The 21,806-nt window shown below is 39.5% G+C and overlaps 1 protein-coding gene across 6 annotated transcripts in view; it reads right to left on the bottom strand.

The window, feature by feature from the left end:
* The window catches only part of csmd3b (CUB and Sushi multiple domains 3b), a 919,486-nt gene that overhangs the window by 10,740 nt on the left and 886,940 nt on the right, over nt 1-21,806 (bottom strand). For 5 of the 6 annotated variants that reach the window (XM_064348440.1, XM_064348442.1, XM_064348443.1 and 2 more), the window contains 6 exons: nt 15,596-15,775; nt 8,205-8,270; nt 7,867-8,025; nt 4,149-4,261; nt 3,656-3,743; nt 1,908-2,043 (listed from right to left, as the gene is read on the bottom strand). In XM_064348440.1, coding sequence (XP_064204510.1) covers nt 1,908-2,043; nt 3,656-3,743; nt 4,149-4,261; nt 7,867-8,025; nt 8,205-8,270; nt 15,596-15,775 — 742 coding nt within the window. The remainder of the gene's footprint in view (nt 1-1,907; nt 2,044-3,655; nt 3,744-4,148; nt 4,262-7,866; nt 8,026-8,204; nt 8,271-15,595; nt 15,776-21,806) is intronic. The other variant, XM_064348441.1, reaches the window with a different exon arrangement.

Raw genomic sequence — 21,806 nt, 5'->3', positions numbered from 1 at the left:
GGGTATTCCAATGATTCTGATGTTGTGCCTTCTTCAGCGGCCTTCCAAATCTTCACATTTTTGAGCGAGTTTCTCCATTTCTGAATTGAGATGAGTCACCTGGCGCTGTAGTGTGCTGACACTATCCGAGTGAAAAGTGGCTGATTTTTCTATCTCTTTGATAGAGTTGCTATGTGATGTCGATGTTGTCTTGAGTTGAAATGGATGTTTACAGCTCTTTTTTAGCCGTAGCTATTTCTTCTCTATGGGGGCGACATAGCTCAGGAGGTTAGAGCACTTGTCTGGCAATCGGAGGGTTGCCGGTTCGATCCCCCGCCCTGGGCATGTCGAAGTGTCCCTGAGCAAGACACCTAATTGCTCTGGTGAATGCGAGGCATCAATTGTAAAGCACTTTGGATAAAAGCGCTATATACATGCATTCCATTTACCATTCTCTTAAATCTGTATACACACTCTTGATACGACTGTCAATGGTAGCACATATGTCACTCTTGATTTGGGCCATGTCGTTCCATAGTGCTGTGATGGCAGCTAGCACTGCTCTGTTGGGCGGATCTCTTCCTCATTCGTCTCGTCAGGCACGGTGCTTGGTCTGGGCCTTGTTCGTTTTGTTCATATTTCTTGTTTCTAGGCTTCACCATGTTGAATTTTCTCTCTGAATTTTGTTCTTAATGTTAATTGCATTTCAAAAGTACTTTGGGGGGTGGATATAGCTGTGTTTTTGTATATTTAAAATGTTAATTTGTCGGAGCTATTGGGAAACGCGCCTTACTCCTCCATTGCTCAACAGCGCCCCCCAAGGAAACATTCTTTGATATGACCCCTGTACCAGTGACAGCATAGGTAACGTAAAATGTGTGTTATGAGTGATGTTATGCCACTTAAAAATTGCACTAGATTGACAAAGGATGTCACGTTCATATAGCCTATGGTATGGTCATGATTGGCACATCGTGCCTTCTCCTCTTAAAAGACCGAGGGAAGCAAGCTAACAGCTAGTTGCAAATAGCCCTGTGCATTCTCTTGAATTAATGGTATTTGAATGGCGGAATTTTGAGAAGCTCCTTCAGTTGTTTCGGCCACTTAAGTAATGATATAATATTATGCGTGTTAACTTCACCTTTTTTCTACTATTATCAATTTGTTACCTTGTGTTAATTTTTTTTTTAAAAACAACAAACGTTACTTACCCATGGATTGTGTCTCATTGACAGCAGCCATCATAACCCAGGTGAAACTATAGGTTCAGCTTTATGTTACATACCCATATTTTTAGACTTGATTGCCAAATTATGAGTATCCGTTACCCTTAAGTAGAATAAATTAATTACTCAACCTCGCGTGCAGTTGACCACTCTGTTTTCAGTTTTCGCAACACCGTAAACTCTCTTTCCCGCAGTTACCGGCTCACGTTACAGAATTTTAAATGCGTCGATCGGATGTTTCATGTCGAAGTGCACCATGGGAGTCGTAGTTAACCTAGAAATCTCCACACACATTTGCAAATCGCCACATGCATTTGCAGATCTCTGTCACGGCAGAAATTTTGCAAAAATCACGTATAAAAAGACAATTGAGAGGCCCGCCTGAGTTGTAAATGATGATATAGACATTTACAAATCTATGTATGCATTTACAGATCTGTGTATGCATTTACAGATTTATGTACATATTCACAGATCTGTGTGCGCATTTACAGATTTGTGTATGCATTTATAGATTTATGTATGCATTTGCAACCACTTTAACCACACGTGAACTGTTTGATTACAAATCTAAAATTGCAGAGCACAGAGCCAATTCAAGAAAAAAATATGCCTTTGTCCCAAGCACTAATATTTATATATACATATATATATGAGTTAACAAACATCAGGTTTATCATGATATGGAAAAAGTGTACGTACCGCTGTTTATAGAGATAAAATCCAAAGCCTGAAAATATCAGGGCAAAAAAAGGCACAAGGATTGCTATAGCAACAGAGCTACTGTTTGTACCATGGTGTGGATTTGAGGAGTTATTACTTTCTGACATGTTCAAACCTGTGAGGGAAAAGCACACAAATATCAATAAACATGTAAAGAACAAAATGAACAAATCACTTAATTTTCTAATTGTAAAATATTTGTAATGCATGCCAATAAATTATTACAGCTACCATAAACACTTTGTGGTCCAAAATTTTGTCAATGCATTTATCACTAAATCTGTTATTAAACCACAAAGTCTTTAGGGTGGCTCATTGTAAAACTAGGAACGTAAACAATCAGCATTGTACCATTGTGTTTTCATATAGAATCAGACAAATGTGTGTGCAATTGTACCATTATATATTATATTAGCAGGTTTTAGTTTAGTCGCATGGGTCGAAAATTTAACAAGCAACACAGGAACTACTTGTTCGCACAACCAGGTGGAAAACGAGAGCACTCAAACAGTATAATTTATAACATGAAAAATAAAAATGTCAAAATTTGTTTTCTGAAAAATTGCCAAAACAGGTATGAACTCTCTTAAGGTCTTACAGGGGTTTTACATTGCAAACTGTTATAATATGACAAGAGAGTTACCAGATCCATAAATATATTTGAATGCCGGCTATGCTGATACTAGCCCAAATGAATGGTACCTCCAAATGACACAGCTAAGGATTCACCTAAAGATAGGGAATCACCCTGAAGTGCAACGCAACCTGACATCAAACTATAACACAGAATGATGAAAACGGTCCTTATGAGGAAAAAGTATACTGCTGCCCCCTACTGTCAGAATTCCACAAGCATTTCCCTCATCAAATACATGATTATGTTGTGATTTACAGCAATGCATAATTTAGACATTTCGGGTAGATTTGGAGATGCTGGGTACACTGCTTAGTTTTTGCTTCATAGATCTTTAGTAGTTCTACATATCCACCCTTCGACTTTATGAACTTGTGGTCAAGAAGTTTTTGATCCAGGACATGTATACTTTAACCCGCAATCTCCCAGTATTTCATTGAGAACTAAAAAAGGAGCAAATTCATTTTAGATTTTTTGCCTTGACCATGGCATTTGTGGCACTTTATTTCTTACAAAATTATGAATATAAAGTAAGCTAGTATTATAAATGGTACAAATGTATTGCTTCATTTGAGACATTTTTCTAGTCTCTGTGGTGTTCACATCTGGAGTTATAAAGCTTTAAATAGGGTAACCCCTAAATGGGCAAGGACTGACAGGTACTCTAGTGGTTGGGGTGGAGTTAACTAGCTATTGTTCCCACCCATTATCTCCCTGTGAGAAGTGTGAAAAGTTCAAGATCTTTCAAGGGGATTTTCTCTGCTACTTGATTTTAGGAGTACCAACATTCACATAAGCATATCTTCTTCAACAAGATTTCAATGTATGACACAATTGAAAGCTTATAATCTGCACTTTCATAATCTGTAAAAAACTGAAAAATCATGTGACTCAGTCGGAAATTCTGAATCACATTTCATAGCATAAGCATTCATGCATTTTGCACTAAAAAAACAAGAATGACTGGTTCACCTTCAGTCTAAATTGCATGAAAACTTCAAAGGGACTGATTAACTTTTACAACACTTCGGGATAAATACCAAAAGACCAAATCATGTGACAAAAAATGATCATTATGTAAAATTGTGCTTACCTAGTCTCTGCAGTCCAAACTGGCCATAGTCTTTACCCTGTATGAACCCTTGAAATACATAGGTTGCACCATCAGGTTCTGCTGACACCTGAATAAAGAATATCAAACAGAACATTTAGCACATTTAGTAAAGGTTATATCTTTTCATTTAAGAACATTTCATCTCTTTTCTTTAGGAGTGAAAGGTTCTAGTAAGAGTAACTGGAAATAAGTACACAAAGAACATAAGAAAAGTGATGACGAGAACAGGTCATTCAGCCCAACTTGGCTTTTTTTGTAATTATTTTTAAAATGTTTTTTTTTATTGGGTGTATTCGCTATGGTTTAAGCATGCCCATAGACCTCAATAGCATTAATGTACATAGCTCTGAAAATACATCCTTTGTGGCATTTCTTACAAAGTGCTTTGAGTGAAACCCAATGCATCATTAACAAGAAACAACAACTTCATCTTCCTGTGTTACCTAGTACCAACAAATTATAACAGACTTACAAAGCCGTCCATTGACCATGTTTCCTCTTTGATCTTGCTCAACGTGGTATGTGTAGATGCTTTCACATGGTATGTAAACAGCATCAACCGTGCTTCTTGGCTTTTATAAACTCCTGAGTTTTAGGGGAAAAGCAACACATTAATACCTGACATGTTCAGACAAATATTAGAAAATCATCAAGTGACTCCTTGTGGCTTAAGGACACTTATGCACATAAATAATTATAATAAAAGCTAAATATCAAGTCCTAGGGGTTGCTTTGTTTGTTTGCCAAAGATTCAAGTGATAAAGTAATAAGTGCGAATCCGCAATAGCTGCGACCACACACGCGCATGCATCCATGTGTGTGTGCATCCACGCACACACCCTCACAAAAACATGTGACCTCTTCTCTGGCCCATGACCAACCTTTCCACAAAATCTTGTGCAAATCTGTAAATCCATTCGGGAGTTATGCGCCTTTTTGTGATAGGCCACACCCATCGCCATGGCCCCTCTTGGTCAATCGGCCTTGAAAGTTACTCAGCTCTACCTTCGGTCATGACCAACGTCCATGCCAAATTTCAGCCTCTTGGGGCAAAAACTGCTATGGGGTGGGACACTTTCTGTGGACCAACCGACCAACCAACCAACCGACCGATAGACAGAGCTATAGAGCTGCGGTCACAGCTAAAAAAGGAAAAAACAACACAGCAAAGCGACATAGCTCAGGAGGTAAGACCGATTGTCTGGCAGTCGGAGGGTTGCCGGTTCAAACCCCGCCCTGGGCATGTCGAAGTGTCCTTGAGCAAGACACCTAACCCCTAACCCCCTAACTGCTCTGGCGAATGAGAGGCATCAATTGTAAAGCGCTTTGGATAAAAGAGCCATATAAATGCAGTCCATTTACCATTCTTACAACCCCTTAATATAGCTGCAAATGACAATTAAGGGTACAAGCCTATTATAACGGTCATGAAGATGAGAGTAAATGTATTGTCTCTCAACTTTAGGTCTTTGGAATAAAGTTTGATGAATTCCAAGTGTATCATGCACTTTAGCTCCAGAGAAAACATTTCTGACAAGGCAGAATATTCTGGTTTGTGTGGTTTTTTTCACAAAGTCACTTTTTTGTTGTGAACACTTAGAGCCACATGTACTACATAAAACCTGCAGTGCAATTTATGCCCGGATGAGTATATGTTGGTGCGTCTGCTGTCTGCTTCATGTAGTTAATAAAATTAACATCTTATTCACTAAGACAACAGCTACTTACACAATCAGTGAATAGGACTGCCTACTAATTTCATTTTGTGTATGAAGAAGAGCTTAAAAGGTGCAGTTAAAAAAAACTCCTGAACATCTTCACTGGATGTGGGGATATTGATGTATAATTCTGGTGTGACGTAAGAGCGTATTAAGCACGACAGACAGCTCTGGTCAAAATATGTACTGTGATATTCCAGGTGTGGCAGTAGTTGTCGATTGAATTAGTCTAGATGCACGAGAGTGTACACTCCTGGGGGGAAAAAAAGGGCCATTTCTCCTTAATATTTTTTCCATTGAGTTCCACTGGAAAATTAATCAGGAGAAACAATGCTTGTAGTATCTACTGCATATCTGGCAGCAGCATGGTGTTTTGAGGCTCATTTGATACCTTGGACCCTTGATGACTTAAAACCATTTAGCCAACAAATGTGTTCCATACTGTATCAGCATAATTTACAGCTGAATCTAGTCCCACCCCCCAATTCCCATAGAGATCCATTCAAATGCAAAGAGTTTTTGTATCGCTTGTAGGACAACCTGAAAATAAGATATCCAGACTCTGTTGATGTTGATAGGTCACAGACATCAGGAAGTCATGGCATGTAAATGACATGCAACCAAATACAAAACATGACTCTCTTATTTAACATTGTTAATTTGTCTACTGTATAAGTGAATTTCCCTGTTTCTGTGTTTTCCCCAAACAGTTCACAGAAAAAAGTAAACAAGCAAATGGTGGCATAGGAGGTCTCAGGAGTGCATTTGTTTCATTTTTGCAAATTTTCTGACCAATGATTTGTTGTTAAGACCATTAACAGCTTAATTTTTTTCCATTTTGGGCTTGGCCCATTTTTTTTTGCCCAGGAGAGTAATGTTGCCAGGAGCATGACTATTGTTGGGATGGAACGGGAACATTGTGTGTGAGGTTCTAGGTCATCTTATATTTCTCCCAAAATTGTAATTACAGTGGTTTAGGGGTTTATTTGACGCAAATACCTCTACGGTAGGGGTTCTGCTGGCCAGTGGGAAATACTTGCGGGGGTCTGATAGTAGGTCTGATAGCAGTGTCATTTTTCCTCATAAGGAGATCTTCCTTTGTTCTCCATCTGCCTGGGTTGAGCAATCTCACCATGCTGGAATGGCGGCCACTATGGGGCTTGCGTGATGGGGTTAAAGGGTTTTTTTGCCAGGAACAAGCAATCTAGATGGCTTGTGACTTGTGATCTAAAGAGACACTTTTGTTATGTATGTGTTTGGGAAACCCATGTTATTTTGTGTTTGGGAAACCCATGTTATTTTAAGAGTGATTGTAAGAGGCATTTAAAGAGGTTCTTAGCATTAAGAGGCTTTTGGGAAACCAACCACAGATCTGTTATTTATTGCTCAGACATTTTTCATTTATTATAGAAATGTTATTTAAAAATAATTATTTCCCTGTTGTGTTGTTTTATCCATGCTTTTTTGTTTGCATTTTAAAAGTGTGAATGCTTTAAATTAGTCTTTAAAGCTAGTATAAAATACATGATGATTGCATTAGCTAGTCAGATTGCTGTGTACTTTAACCTTCAGCTGGGATTTTACATTTATGAAGCTTAGCTTAATAAATTAAAGCAGTGATTTAGTATTGTATGCTAATTTTCATATACCTAAATACTGTATGATTGGCTGTCATTTTGCCATCTTTGAACATAGAAACCTTTCCTTCTCAATTTAATTAGCAGTTGAACATAGTGTCCTTGTTCCAAATGGCATCTAGATCAGACTGAAGCTTCATGAGAAAAATATTTTTAAGTTTTAGTATTTTTCTGAGGGAATGGCGGACAATGCTAAATATCCTATTTTTATATTGGCCATATTTTTAAAGCTAACTTTTTGGCTAGTTCAAACCATGTGGCCTTTGATGCAGAATGTGTTTCACAGCCGAAGACCATGTCTGGAATTAATTACAGTGATTTTAACGTACATGCCCAAATGAGTCAAATTGATTGGCTCGCCATTTATTGAAGTATCAACTATTATACTTCACAATTTAGTTAGGGACTAGTAGAATGATGGTTCACACCAAAACTGACCTTAACTGGATGTTAAGTCAGCTTATAGATCACTGGTAGTAATTGAACCCAATAAATACCTAGTTAGCTAATGAAAAAGCATACTTAGGTTGCCTGTTAGCTAGCTAGTACAGATTACAACAAATTGACCACCTATCTTAAAAAGGTGTCATTCATAAGTGTTATCTTCATATTAACTGTTACATTCAATAAATTCATCAATAAATGCATGCATGTTGTTTTCTTCCTCTGAAATACTGTAAGCCATTTCTGTCAGAACATCATTAGAACCACCTTACAAGTACAAATCACCTGTAACTATGGATGTAGCTGCAAAACTAAGTGGAGACATTACATGCTGTATGATAAAACACGAATTAATGTGAACAATGGTTTATTTGAAAGAAACTTTGCTTACCTGAAAGCAGCAGCTCCACATTGCTGTTGGATAATGTTACATTAACTCTACCCGTGGTTGTGTTAAAGCTTGTAATCATCAAAGTCATAGGTTGCTTCCGTCCCTTGTATTTATATGAGCCTTTCCAGATGTAATTTGGAGCAAAGACATCATCGGGAACTGAAAAAGTCACAGAAAAAAGTACCTTTTTTTCTAAATTTAACTGTCAGATTACAAATCTAAAACTGTGGGGTTCAGAGCCAAATCAAGAAAAAATGTCTGCCTCCAACATTATTGAGGGCACTTTACATAAATAGCATGAAAACAAAGTTCTTCATAACAGTAATCATACAACTTACCATTTAGATTTGGACTGGGTGTTCCAGGTACAGGCTTAGGGATTTTCTCAGATAATTTGGAGCCTGCTAAAATAAATACAAAAATACATTGGGCATATTTATTTTCAGGCCAAATCCTCATTTATGTGAATATACATTGATGGGGGGGGGGGGGGAAACACAATTTCAATTCTATGGTTTTACATATTAGGGCACAACTAACCATTAGTCGTCCTCACCAAGTCCCAAAAGTAGTTCAGTCAGGAAAACTCACATATAAAAAATATTTACACGAATATGGAAATACTTTTTTTGGTTTTGCGTTGAATAGATCTGCCTCAAGTATTAGTGCACCAGCGTGCACTACCCTATCTAACAGGGAGTACTATGCATCTCCCCTACTAAACAGGAGGAATACCAGAAAACCCCCCAGTATCTAGAGGCAGATCTGAACAATAAACAAAGACTAAAACAGCAGAGCACTTGCCATTTCCTGAATGATCAGGAAGACCATACCGATATCCCTCCAGCAGAAATGGAACACAAACTGTGATCCTGGATCAGACGCTGGCCATGCTAACATTATGTGATAGTACACTATGTGTACGGCAGGGCACCTGCTGCTTCCTGAAATCAGGAAGACCATACCAATTTCCCTCCAGCTCAAAGACGGAACATGAGGAGAGCACCGGTATCCCTCCAGCACGCAAGCTGAGATCCTGGATCAGCCGTTTGCCATGCCAACATAGTTATAGTGATGGTAAACTATGTGTACAGCAGAGCACCTGTTGTTTCCTGAATAATCAGGGAATCCATACCGATATCCCTTCAGTACAAAGATGGAACATTAGACATTTGGATCAGACATTTCTCCATATTAACATTTTGTGAGGCCAGGTCATGCTGACCGTATGCCTTGCACAACTTAAAAGCTATGTGTACAACAGGGCACCTGTTGTTCCCTGAAGATCAGGAAGGCCAATTCGATATTGCACTTACTAATACATAGCACCTGATGATACTGGGATCAAAAAAGAACATACTAGAACATAGTGCCCAGCAGAATTAAAATTATTTATTTTTTTGCAAGTAATAAATGTTAACAGAACACAAGAAAATGAATATCTTATTTTTGGATGATGCCCCTAGCATTGAGCCTAACATAGTGTTCAAAAGTGGCGGATGACCATGGCTTTGAGTGTGGCTGCTGAAATCTTAGGAGCTGCTGTGGTATCCTGAAGGAGAGGGGTGGAGCCTACAGCTTGCCAGAGAGGATGTGGTTTAACATGGAACCAGGAGCTTGATTGAAACCCTTGGCATTGCACCTAGTGTAGCATTCAAAAGCAAGATATGACTACCACAATGATTTTTTTAGTGTGGCCATGAGAACTTTAGGAGCTGCCACACCGATCCTGAAGGAATGGGCAATTGTAGCAGCTGTAAAGCAGCAAGAACAAGAAATGAATGAGACTGAACGCAGTTAACTAAGGTTTAATGTCATCAGGCTATTTAACTGTAAATCATTGTCTTGTATGGACCCTGAAAGGGGTCAGCACCCAATTGAGAAGACACCAGGTGAGTTGAGTTAACGGTGTAATCAACTGTTCTGATTGATTCATGAAGTGCAGTCACCATGAAAAACAGCAGACCCTGTAGCTCTCCAGGACCAGGGTTGGAGACCACTGCAATAGAGAGTGCCACATCAGTGTAAAATTCAAAGATTTTAAAGTTTTGACCAGGTCACAGAAATGAAATGCCATTTCATGAATTAAGCAGCAAAGCCTAGAACAGAACAGAATCCTTCATTTAAAACGACTGAGCAAATCATGCAGATTCATCATGATTTGAGATGTAGGGCCACATCTGAATCAGCGCACTTGCCTACCTTAGACTACACAAGTTGAGCACACTGGATGAGAAACGTACTAAGTTCAAAATTTCCTTGAAATACTTATTTCTGGTGTTTGCTAAACATATTCAGGAACATACTTTTCAGGATGAACAGCCATTTCGTTCCATAAATATGCTGCACAGCTTCATTTTAAAAAAGAAGCGCAACTCCGCTGACATTTTCCTTCAACGCACAAGCAGGGCAACACAAGGGTGGAACATCAGGACACTTCCACAGTATAGTATAGAGGATACTTATTACTTTTTCTTCTTCTTATTATTAATTCATTTATTTGCATATTATGCATTGCAATGGCCCACTAAAAACATGCACTATATAGTATGCTTGTATAGCAGTATGCTTAGACAGTACATATTTTACAGTTCAGAAAGGATTTCAGAAAAATGCATGTTCCAGAATTTCAATCATTGCAAAGTTAAAATGACCCAACAGAAAATTGACTCATGTTTGGTAATGCTCTTGGATGCTACCAATGTAAAAGAGGACATGTCACAATTTGCACTTGACAAATGACAAATATAGTCACAAATAATGCAAAATAATTGTTATGTTAAAACAGTTAAATTACTAATTCTCTAAATCTACCTCCCCTTTCATGACACTTGTTACGTGTCCCCCCATCCCAGCACTTTTTGGTAATTTGTATTTGTCCTAATACTGTAGCTTGTTCTTCTGCCTAGTTGGCTTTGCAGAGGTTATGTCAGAATAGTGTTCACTGTGTGAACTAAACTGTGTTCTTGGCTAGAAATAGCTGTACAAAATAAGTATTGTATCTTATTGAACCTGTGTTTTGTAGTTGTCCATGACCATGAAATGCACTTTTTGTACGTCGCTTGGGATAAAAGCGTCTGCCAAATAAGTGTAATGTAATGTACTGATTACCTTGCTCTTAAAGAACATCTCTAACAACATATCCAGAAATAATTCGGAAGATACCGTCCTTCAGCTTAGACGCACAATTGCTCCACAAGGCATTTGTCAAAGTAGTTTCTTTCCTTCTACCCAAATGCAGCACACCATCAATGCAGGGAACACAAATGGTTTTGAGCAATGGCAAGCTAGAACACATTACCAAATCTGCAACTTCTAGAAAGGAATAAAGTGACTTTTAAGAAACTACTGAAACATTGGATTTGTCTCAAAAATGAATTGGATTATGTGATTAGGCTATATACGGTAGTACTGTACCAAATCCAATTGTGCAACAACACAAATTAGCAGCAATAATGTAGCCTACAAAATAGGCTATAAAATGTTCAACCAGGATCATATTGGTGTACATTCATACATGCAGTACAAGAGAAAAACAATAACTTGTGAGATGTAGCCAAAATAAAATACACCAATCAAAGGTCGTCTTCACTTCATTTCCAGTGTGGACCGAAACAGAACAAGACAATTGTTACCAGCAGTGATACAAAGTTAATTATGCAATCATATCACATCACACATCTCAAAGCGCTATAAATCTACGGCTTAACAATCAAACAGGTAATGGAAACAAACATAGTATGAAACAAGGCCCATTCTTGGCATTTCTCCCAGATGGAATCATCATTGCATTGATTAGTTAAGGCTTCCCAAGGGATTGGGATGGCAGGTGTGTCATCCTGCAAAGTTACGGCTTTTGTATGTTTTCCTTCTTTTTCCTGCCAGATTACATCATCATATGTGACGGGTGCTGGAGAAAAGGTCCGCAAGTAGCAAATCTTGAAATCGCACTAGGAGGCAAAAAAGGTTTTTCAAATTTTTTTTTACTGTTTTCCTTTTTTTCATATTACGAAAGTTAAAGTGTTGAAGAAGTCACTCAATAGAATAAACAACATTTTTAGGGTCACTAAATACTTATAATTTGTCAGCAAAGTCGGCTTGTTTTAGTGATTCTTACAGCCAGGTTTTGGAGGCGTGATGGGGGTGCAGTTTAATTAGCATGTTTGATTTCGTTGGCTATTGTCACTTTGTTTCGGTCAAGCCACCGCCCATAAACAAAGCCCTGTGGTAGTAGCCTATGTTTGTTTACTGTGTGCAGATGACATCATTCTCTTGGCCTCATCATACTGTGACCTTCGATGAACACTAGAGCAGTTTGCAGCAGAGTGTGATGCGGTCGGGATGAGGATCAGCACCTCCAAGTCTGTGGCTATGGTCTTCTCCTGGAAAAAGATGGTTTGCCCTCTTCAAGTGAGGGAGGAGCAACTGCCCCAGATGGAGAAGTTCAAATATCTTGGGGAATTCATGAGTGAGGGAAAAAGGTATTTGGAGATCGATGACTGTCTAGATGCAGCGGCCGCAGTAATGCCGGTACTGTATTGGATGGTGAAGAAGGAAATGAGCCGAAAGGCAAAGCTCTCGATTTACCAGTCAATCTTCGTCCCTACTCTCACCTATGGTCATGAGCTATGGGTAGTGACCAAAAGAGTGAGACTGTGAATACAAGCGGCCAAAATGGGGTTTCTCTGTAGGGTGGCAGGGCTTACTCTCCTTCATATAGGGTGAGGAGCTCAGCTACCCAGGAGGACCTCAAAGTAGAACCGCTGCTCCTCCGCTTTGAAGTCAGTTGAGGTGGTTCCAGCATCTGATAAGGATGCCTCCTGGGCACCTTCCTCTGGAGGTGCACCAGGCTCGGCCACCGGGGAGGAGACCCAGGGGTAAACCTAGGAGGGATTATATACAATGGCTGGCCTGGGATCGCACCTCGGGATCCACCGGGATGAGTTAGCGGAAGTCGCTTGGGAGAGAGACATCTGGGCTGTTCTACTTGCCCCTTTGGTTGCCACCGCATCCCTGACCTGGACCAAGGGGTTTAGAGAATGGATGGATGGATAAACTGAACCTCTCGATTTTACAGTTTATAGTGTTACGTTCGGATTTCCATTTTCTCAAGGGAGAAGTGTCCAGTGGCTACAGCACCCCAGGGGTCAAATATAGAAAAATATTAATGCAGAAAAAATGTAGACTGTGGAAATCTGAGGGCACTTTATTCACTAATAAAAAAAATCCCTTCTGGGGATATTTTGAATAAGAAAGCGAGCACCGTTTTTTCCCTTTTTTTAGTGACATTTTGCTTATTGTAGAATTCCTCAGGATGCTGGCAGCTTAACATTTTAGGACACCTAAATATATGATATCACGAATACATAATAACTGAATAACATGTAAAACATTTCACAGCAATTTTTTATTATAACAGAAGTGTAATAATACCTTCAATGATTTTTTATAATGACCCACTTGACTTCGCTGCAACCTTAGGTGCAGGCACAAATGCTCATAAACAAAGTCAAGTGACCTGTTATAGTGAGCCCAGATGCCAATTTTGTTTTAATGTTTGTGCGTGTAACGACCATGAATACATTGCCAGCAGAAAGTGTCACCTCCCTCTGCAACTACAGTGATTACATAGGAAGAGGGAAGCGGATAATAAATCATATTGAAGGAAACAGCCATTATTTTCTGACAAGTTAAGTATTTATATGTTGTTATTTGAGTAGCATTTATGACATTGAGAAAAATAAACAGTCAAAATACGTTTTGTGAAAATTTGCCAAAACGGGTTTGACATTCCTATTAGGGTCTTATGAGTTTTATGTAGTAAACTGTTGTAATACCTCAAGAGAGTTCGCGGATCTATAAAAATATTTGAATTACTGATATGCTGATACCAGCCCAATATTAGTTGTTATTAGTGCTGTATTTTTCCAAAATGTTACGTTCTCTTAAAAACACAGAGCTAAACTCTCATTTTAAGATAGCGAATCACCCCGAAATGGAATGTGGTGTGACGTCAAGTACAATGCAGAATGGTGGAAGCAGTCCTTTTGAGGAAAAATTACACTCTGCCGCCCCCTACTGTCAGAACCCTGCAAACATTTCCCTCTGGCTGGCAGAACCTTTGCCGCAGAGGCAAATGTGTCAAATGAAACCAGTATGGATTAGAAAAATCTGAAATCTGTAACATTTATGGCCCTCCCTTACTCTAACACGCTGATGATGTCTCGTCTTATGAATAGACATGCTCATCTTTTTCTGGATTTAGCTTAACACCCGCTTTTCGCAGACATTAAAAAACAGCAATTACCTTTGTCGCAATGATCACCAGCCACGATATATCAGCTCTAGCAGGTCATATGCATAAATTTCCATTCTTGCCTCTTGATATTTTTGCGGTCTAACATCAGAATGCCCTTAAATACATGTGCATTAACCCATACACACAAATTCTATTTTGAACGTCTATAAAAGCCCCACAAATCCTTATGGTCCTAAATATAGTATAACCCCTTTAAACAAAACATACATTGCTAATGACACCTGGGTCAGGCAAAATGTGACTACAGTAGTTTGTTAGAATTCCACACGATAAAGCAATATGCACCCTGTAAAGCATCTGACTTTTCAGACGTTACTTCTCATGCTTGTTGCTGCTTCTAGTGCTTTCCTGGTTTAATAAATGCGCACAATGACTCAAGATACTCCTGGTCTGTCCCTCACTGAAATCCCTGCAATATATTGTCATTGCCAGAACAAGTCAGTAGAGTGTGTATTCCATCCAACAGTTTTTATACAAACTTTGAATTTGTGCATAAGTAAATCTGAGTAGAAATTTCTGAAATTCAAAAAAAACATTTTTTATTTCTTATAGCCCCAATTAGACACCAGCTGTAACAAAGCAGATGCAATCTAGGCCTGCCATTAAAAGTACTGATATAAAAATTACAAAAAGTTGCAAGAAATAATATTGGCTCAGTATCTTACCTCACACAAATTAAACATGCTGTATTCCAAAGCAATGCGACCTAAATGTTTTTTTCTAAAGGTTTTCCTTCAACGTACAAACAGTGAAAAAAATATTGCAATTAAACACTCCAGTGCCAAGTAAATAACCTAAAAGACTGCTGCAACTACTAGTCTATCTACGATCTACCCATCATGACTCTTGCCCCTGCTTGGAAACCCCAGATACATTACAGTATTCATACTCTTCAAGCTCATTTACATAGCTTTCGAACGTAGCTTACAGCTTCTTTTTAGCTAAAACTATGGCTTAGCTATTCTATCACATACTGACTTCCACCTTGCGTCTTCGCATAGCGCATGAGTGGAAGCTTAGCACACGTTTTATTGGAGCTTCAGACTTCAATATCATGTAACTTTGGAGGTACAGTATTTGCAGGAGGCATGAAGAAATATCCCTACAGGTTTCTTTGAAAAACTCAAAGCAAGTCAAATGGAAGCTGTAATAAAGCAATGTGTGGACACACTAAACACTGAAAGATTTGTGCATTTTTGTGTTAACTGAATGCTTACTGCATTCTTTTCTGACACTGAAAAATAAATAATGTTCACTAAATGGCTGTTTTTACTGGAAAGTAAATAAAAGAAAATTTTAAAGAATGGCCAAACCCTATGGAGGACATGAGAGCCCACACAGAATGCGGACCAGAAACTAGGTTGTGCATGGCTGTGGCAGCAGAGTTGGATGGTTGTGAGCATGCTTTACCTTGACACACAGGCATCTTCCCAGTCCAGGTACCATCTGATTTGCAGACTCGGTGCTCAGACCCTCCAGACAGGAAGAATCCTGGCTGGCAGCTGTAGATCAGGGTGTACCCAAAAGATGGTAGATCCATCCCTAGCACATTGACGCTGGGTGGGCTGTCTGGCTGTTTGCAGGAATGGGCTGTGAGGAAGATGTCCTGTTATTACAAGATTGTAAATAAAATACCTCACAATAAAAATTTTTTCACCCTACCCCTCCATTCTTAATTTGCACTTTAAGTCAAAACAGTATAACCCTCCATCTGCTCTGCGATTAGTGAAATCATATGCAAAAATTTTCTTGCTCCCCTAAAGATCAAATAGACAAGGTTGCTTTATTTCTCTTTTGTTGTGATTGCAATCTGAAGCAGCACTGAATGACTTGAAGGCTGTGGTGAGTCTTTATTCAGTTCTAAAAGCACACATTATATACAGACGGGTCACAAATTAAAGGAAAAACCAACATAAAGTGTCTTAAAGTGTTGGGCCAGCACTGTTTCAATTCACCTCAGCATAGATTCAGCAAGTCTCTGGAACTCTACTGGAGGGATGGAACACCACCACCTCACTTGGTGTTTTGATGATGGTGGTGAAGAGCACTGTATCACGCCAGTACACATAGGTGTTCAATTGAGTTGAGATCTGGTGATTGCGAAGGCCATAGCATGTGATTCAAATAATTTATAATACCTTTGAGTGACCCCTCATGCCCTGTGGGGGCAGTGGTGTAGGTTTCGTTTGATTATTGGGGGGCACACATTAAGCGGGGCGTCTGGGGGTCCACCCCCCGGAAATTTTGAGCGTCAAACTCTTCATTTCCTGCATTCTGGTGAATTTTTTATGCACCAATTTGTGCCTTTTCTGTATCAATTTATGGCGGAGACGTCTATTTATGTTAAAGGAAAACACAAAATTCAGGGGGACAAATGCACATGTTCTAAATATTGAGGAGGGGCTAACGTTAAAGAGATATTGATAGCTAAAACGAACTTGAAATTTTCAAGTTCGAACGAACTTGAAACAGCACTATCCCATAAAAATGTACTTTGAATGGTACTTGTTCAATCGAATGGTAAATGTGAAATACATTCGATTATAGTCAGTGGCACCAAAATTTTCTGTCACACCCTCAATATTTTTGTGAGACCAGGTAAAACAGAAGATGCGGAGGGAGTATTTGCATTCCACACCAGAAAGCATCACAATAGCTACAGATCAATGGTCTGCCTTGTTAAAAAAAGGCTTTCCCTGATTCTGAGACCGCGCAAAACTTTTCAAGCGCTCGTATGAAGACAGAAGCAATTGTTAACGCCGTGATAGCACCGCATCCTGTCGACATAGCTCTGAAAGCACTAGAAGACATACCTTACTGTGGTGTTTCTACTGATGGGGCAATCACGGTGCTGTGAAAATATTCCCTCTGCTTATTCAGTATTTTGATTGGAAGAATGGTGGTGTGGGAAAGATCTTCAGGAAAGTATACCAGAGCACATCAGGACGACTAAAAAGTGTTAGTGAAATAGTGGATTTTTTATGGCAACTGATTTTTTTATTTTATTTTAATCTATGGCCGTGAAAAGAAACCGTGTTCTGTAAAAGGTGTTAAAAGCGAAACTATTGTTTTTATCTGTTTGTTTTTATTTTATTGTTGAGGGCCAAAAGTTGAATGGAAAGGAGTAAGATTATTTGGCCATAATGGCTATGAAGGCATTTGTTATTTGTCTTGTTAAAGAACTAGCTGTTCAATAACACTTGTTATGGTTATGGTAATGGTAATGGTCGTGGACACATTTGTCAACTATTCAAATCTGCCCCCCCCCCAGCCCCAACCTTACACTCACTGCGGGTGTCCATCTGCCCCATGACGCCATCCTGCCCCCAGTGTCCTCTTCTTTGAAAACCAAAATATGGGAAACCTATATTTTCTGAAACGTTATCGATTCCGCTTGGCCACAGGTGAGTGAAACTAGGCAATCTGAACGTATAGTTGTAACGTACGTAAATTGCGTCAGAAGGATTCAGCCTTGTTATTTGCTACCTAAACTTGACAGCACACTCATTTCCGTTACCATGATTATAGCATGAAGTGTCTACTTTCAAAATCCATTTAAACCATTCACAAATGACTTATTGGGACTCTGAAGTTATAAAGCGGGATGTATCAAGTGTCCAGTGAAAACACTAATTATCAGTCAAAATTCTGAGAGAACCAACTTCCATAAATGACCTTGTAAAATCAACCAGTAAGAGTTATTATTATGATGTCACTGGTTCAGAACCCCATAAATGTAAACAGTCGAATGTTCAGTGAAATCTATCGGTTTTCGGCGCCGTCGGAGTCCGGATCTTATCATTGATGGAATTTTGGGAAAGTGCGAGCTAAAAGGCCACAAAAACAGCCAGTATCTCACATTAATATTCCATATATGTAAAATCGCTGTTCACAATACGTTAATTTAAGGCTAAACTGGCATTTTAATCACAATACTTATGTTAATTTCCGGAAATAAATTTTTTGATTGTCCTCTCTACTATCAGATATCATAGTTCATTTGTTGACAACTAGCTAGCTAACATTGACGTTAGCTGGCATATTGATAGGATTACCAACCACTGTGAGTCACTGACTTTAGCTGATGTTGTCATAAAATAAATAATTAGGCAGTGTTATAATGATCTTTTACACAGCGTGCACCCCTTAACATGTGAGAACATTGCAGCAATTTTGTGAGCTTCCTCTTTCAGAAGATAGCTATTCTGGACTTTAGTTCAAACTGGGATGTAAACACAGAATCATGTGTTGAATAAGTAATATTAGTTACTTGTAAAGTATATTAGCTCATCCAGTGAGCCCCCCAACCACCCAGGACAAACCCACAGCCACACTGACCTCCTCTGAGATGCTGGAGGACTGCAACTCATCAGTTCTCATTGCGCAACCACCGGTCCACTTGACCCCATCCCATCTACAGTCCTCCAATCCATTTCCAGTGAGATCCTTCCCTATCTGTCCTCCATTGTTAATTCCTTCCTTGCTTCTGGTCATGTTCCCTCTGATTTTAAGATGGCTCGCGTTACCCCACTCCTCAAAAAACCCACCTCAGACCCCTTTGATGTAATGAATTATCGACCCGTGTCACTTCTACCTTTTCTGTCCAAAACCCTTGAGCGAGCAGTGCTTAAACAACTAATCTCTTTTCTCCATCAGAACGACCTGCTAGACCCTTACCAGTCTGGCTTCCGATCCGGGCACTCAACCGAGACTGCCCTCCTGGCTGTGACGAAAGCACTTGCCACTGCAAGAGCCTCACGACTCTCCTCTGTTCTGATCCTCCTTGACCTGCCTGCAGCATTCGACACGGTCGACCACAAAATACTCCTCTCCACCTTAGCTGAGATGGGCATTGCTGGGACCGCCCTGTCTTGGTTTGCTTCCCATCTTGCAGATAGGTCCTATCAGGACGCCTGGTTGGGATTTACCTCTGCTTATCATCCCCTTGTTACAGGAGTACTGCAGGGATCTGCACTGGGTCCTCTGCTGTTCTCCATATACACCAAATCTCTTGGTTTAGTTATTAATTCACACGGCTTCTCCTATCATTGCTATGCAGACGACACACAACTCTTCTTTTCTTTCCCCACCTCTGCCTCACAGGTTGATAAGATATCTTCCTGCCTGGCTGACATTTCTGCCTGGATGGCCAGCCACCAGCTGAAGCTCAACCTCAACAAAACTGAGCTGCTGTTCTTCCCATACAAGACCTACTACGTGAGCTCTCAATCATGGCACCACAGTGACTACCTCTCACTCTGCAAAGAGCCTGGGGGTGGTCCTGGACAACCAGCTGGACCTCAAGGAGCACATCAAGGCAACATCACGGTCCTGCAGATTCCTTCTGTACAACATCAGAAGGATTTGACCATACCTGACTACGCACTCTACCCAGCTGCTTGTCCAGGCTAGGGTGACCTCCCGCCTTGATTACTGCAACTCTTGTAAGGGAAAAGTGAGAAATTACTGTTTACAGTTTACTCGCTTTTTCTTTTCTGTATAACTGAGAATTATTGGAAATGCATAGCCCCTCCCGTGCGTGTTCCTATTTTCCCCAGAAAACTGTCTCTGTATTTCTCCATTGTTTTTAGTCACTGTGACATGATAGCCTTGAAGAAGTCAGAACGTCTAAACAAGTCTGTATCTCAGAAATCCAATGTTTTTAACCAATCAGAGACAAGCTGCAAAACAGTTTGAGACAGACAGGTTTTGGGGAAATTCCAGAACCCGCCTTTCACCTACTTGTATAAAATGAATGGCTTTTCACCTGTTCTGAAAGCTTTCATACAGACATGTTGTGGCACTGTGTGGATTCTCCTGTACGGCCAAACAAAGGTATCTGAATTGAATATTGTGTGTAAGTGCGTTGGACTCTTCTCACAGACTGGGGGAAATTAAGGTAATTTCCACCACACTCTCCTTGCAAGCCTGCCAGCTTGTTCCATACAGCCACTACAGATGATTCAAAATGCCGCTACCCGACTCATCTACAACCTTCCCAAATTCTCCCACGCCACTCCTCTGCTGCGGTCACTCCACTGGCTACCGGTCGCTGCCAGGATCCAGTTCAAAGTCCTGACCCTCACCTACACTGCAGCCAACAGGATGACCCTTATACTTGCAGGATATGATTCGATTCTATACGCCTGCTCGACCACTCTGCTCTGTAGCAGCACGGTGCCTTGTACCCCCTCCCACCCAAGTAAAAGGATCACAGAGCTTCTCCACCCTAGCTCCCCAGTGGTGGAACAAACTCCCTGTCCCTCTTTGAACCTCTCCTTCACTACCCATCTTCCGCTGTGGTCTGAAGACTCATCTCTTCAGACTATACCTGGACTAACTACCACTAATCTGTATATAATTTCACTTTAAATCCCCCCCTTTCATGACACTCGTCACATGTACCCCCATTCCAGTACTTTTTGGTCATTTGTATTTGTCCTAATATTGTAGCGTGTCCTTCTGCCTAGTTGGCTTGGTAGAGTTTATGTCAGAATAGTGTTCACTGTGTGAACTAAACTGTGTTCTTGGCTAGAAATAACTGTACAAAATAAGTATTGTATCTTATTGAACCTGTGTTTTGTAGTTGTCCATGACCATGAAATGCACTTTTGTACATCGCTTTGGATAAAAGCGTCTGCCAAATAAATGTAATCTAATGTAAAGTGAATGACTTTTTCATGAAGTTATTCATATGTAAGGGTCTCCCCTTGAATATATATAGACCGGTACAGCACAATTCTGGGGTCTCAACAGTATTCTATTTATTTAAAATGAAAAAGGTAAAATGAAGAAACTTGAATAAAAAATAAATTCTATTTTTTTCTTTACCCCAAGTATAGGTTATTCTCACAACTTAACCTCTTAAGGCACAAGCCAAATTTTGCCAATCCTTGCCCATTTAGGGGGTACCCTATTTAAAGCTTTATAACTCCAGACGTGAACACCACAGAGACTTGAAAAATGGCTTAAATGAAGCAAGACATTTGTAAAATTTACAATACTAACACAGATTAGTTTATATTCATAATTTTGGAAGAAATAAAGTGCCACAAATGCAATTGTTTTGACAAAAAATCCAAAATAAATTTGCACTTTTTAAGTTCGCAATGAAATACTGCGAGATTGAATATATGCAGGAGGTTAAACTATACATGTGCTAGGTCAAAAACTTCTTGACCACAAGTTCATAAAATCTAAGGGTGGATATGTAGAACTACTATAGATGTATGAAGCAAACACTAAGCAGTGTACCCAGCATCTCCAAATCTATCCAAAATGTCTAAATTATGCATTGCTGTAAATCATAACATATCCATGTATTTCACTACAAATCAACTGTTTTGACTCAAGAAAATCACTGTTGCATAATTTTCAAATGGGAATTACAAGCTTTCAGTCAGTACAGTGGTCTAAAATAGCTAGGTGTCCAGAAACATATCCAAAATCTCTCCAAAATTGAATAAAATGTTTTTTGTCCATTATAAAGCATATAAATGAGCCCCTTATGAGGGTTTAAGATGAAACATTGCTATCAGATTAAAAAAATAATGCAAAAACATTGTCACACAATGCGGTACAGTACCTAAATGTGTAATAATTAACTCGTGTGTATTTCTAT

Source organism: Anguilla rostrata, chromosome 8, assembly GCF_018555375.3.
Source record: "Anguilla rostrata isolate EN2019 chromosome 8, ASM1855537v3, whole genome shotgun sequence".
NCBI lineage: Eukaryota > Metazoa > Chordata > Actinopteri > Anguilliformes > Anguillidae > Anguilla > Anguilla rostrata.
The sequence above is the reverse complement of the archived record's forward strand: the minus strand, read 5'-3'. Positions and strand labels throughout refer to the sequence as shown.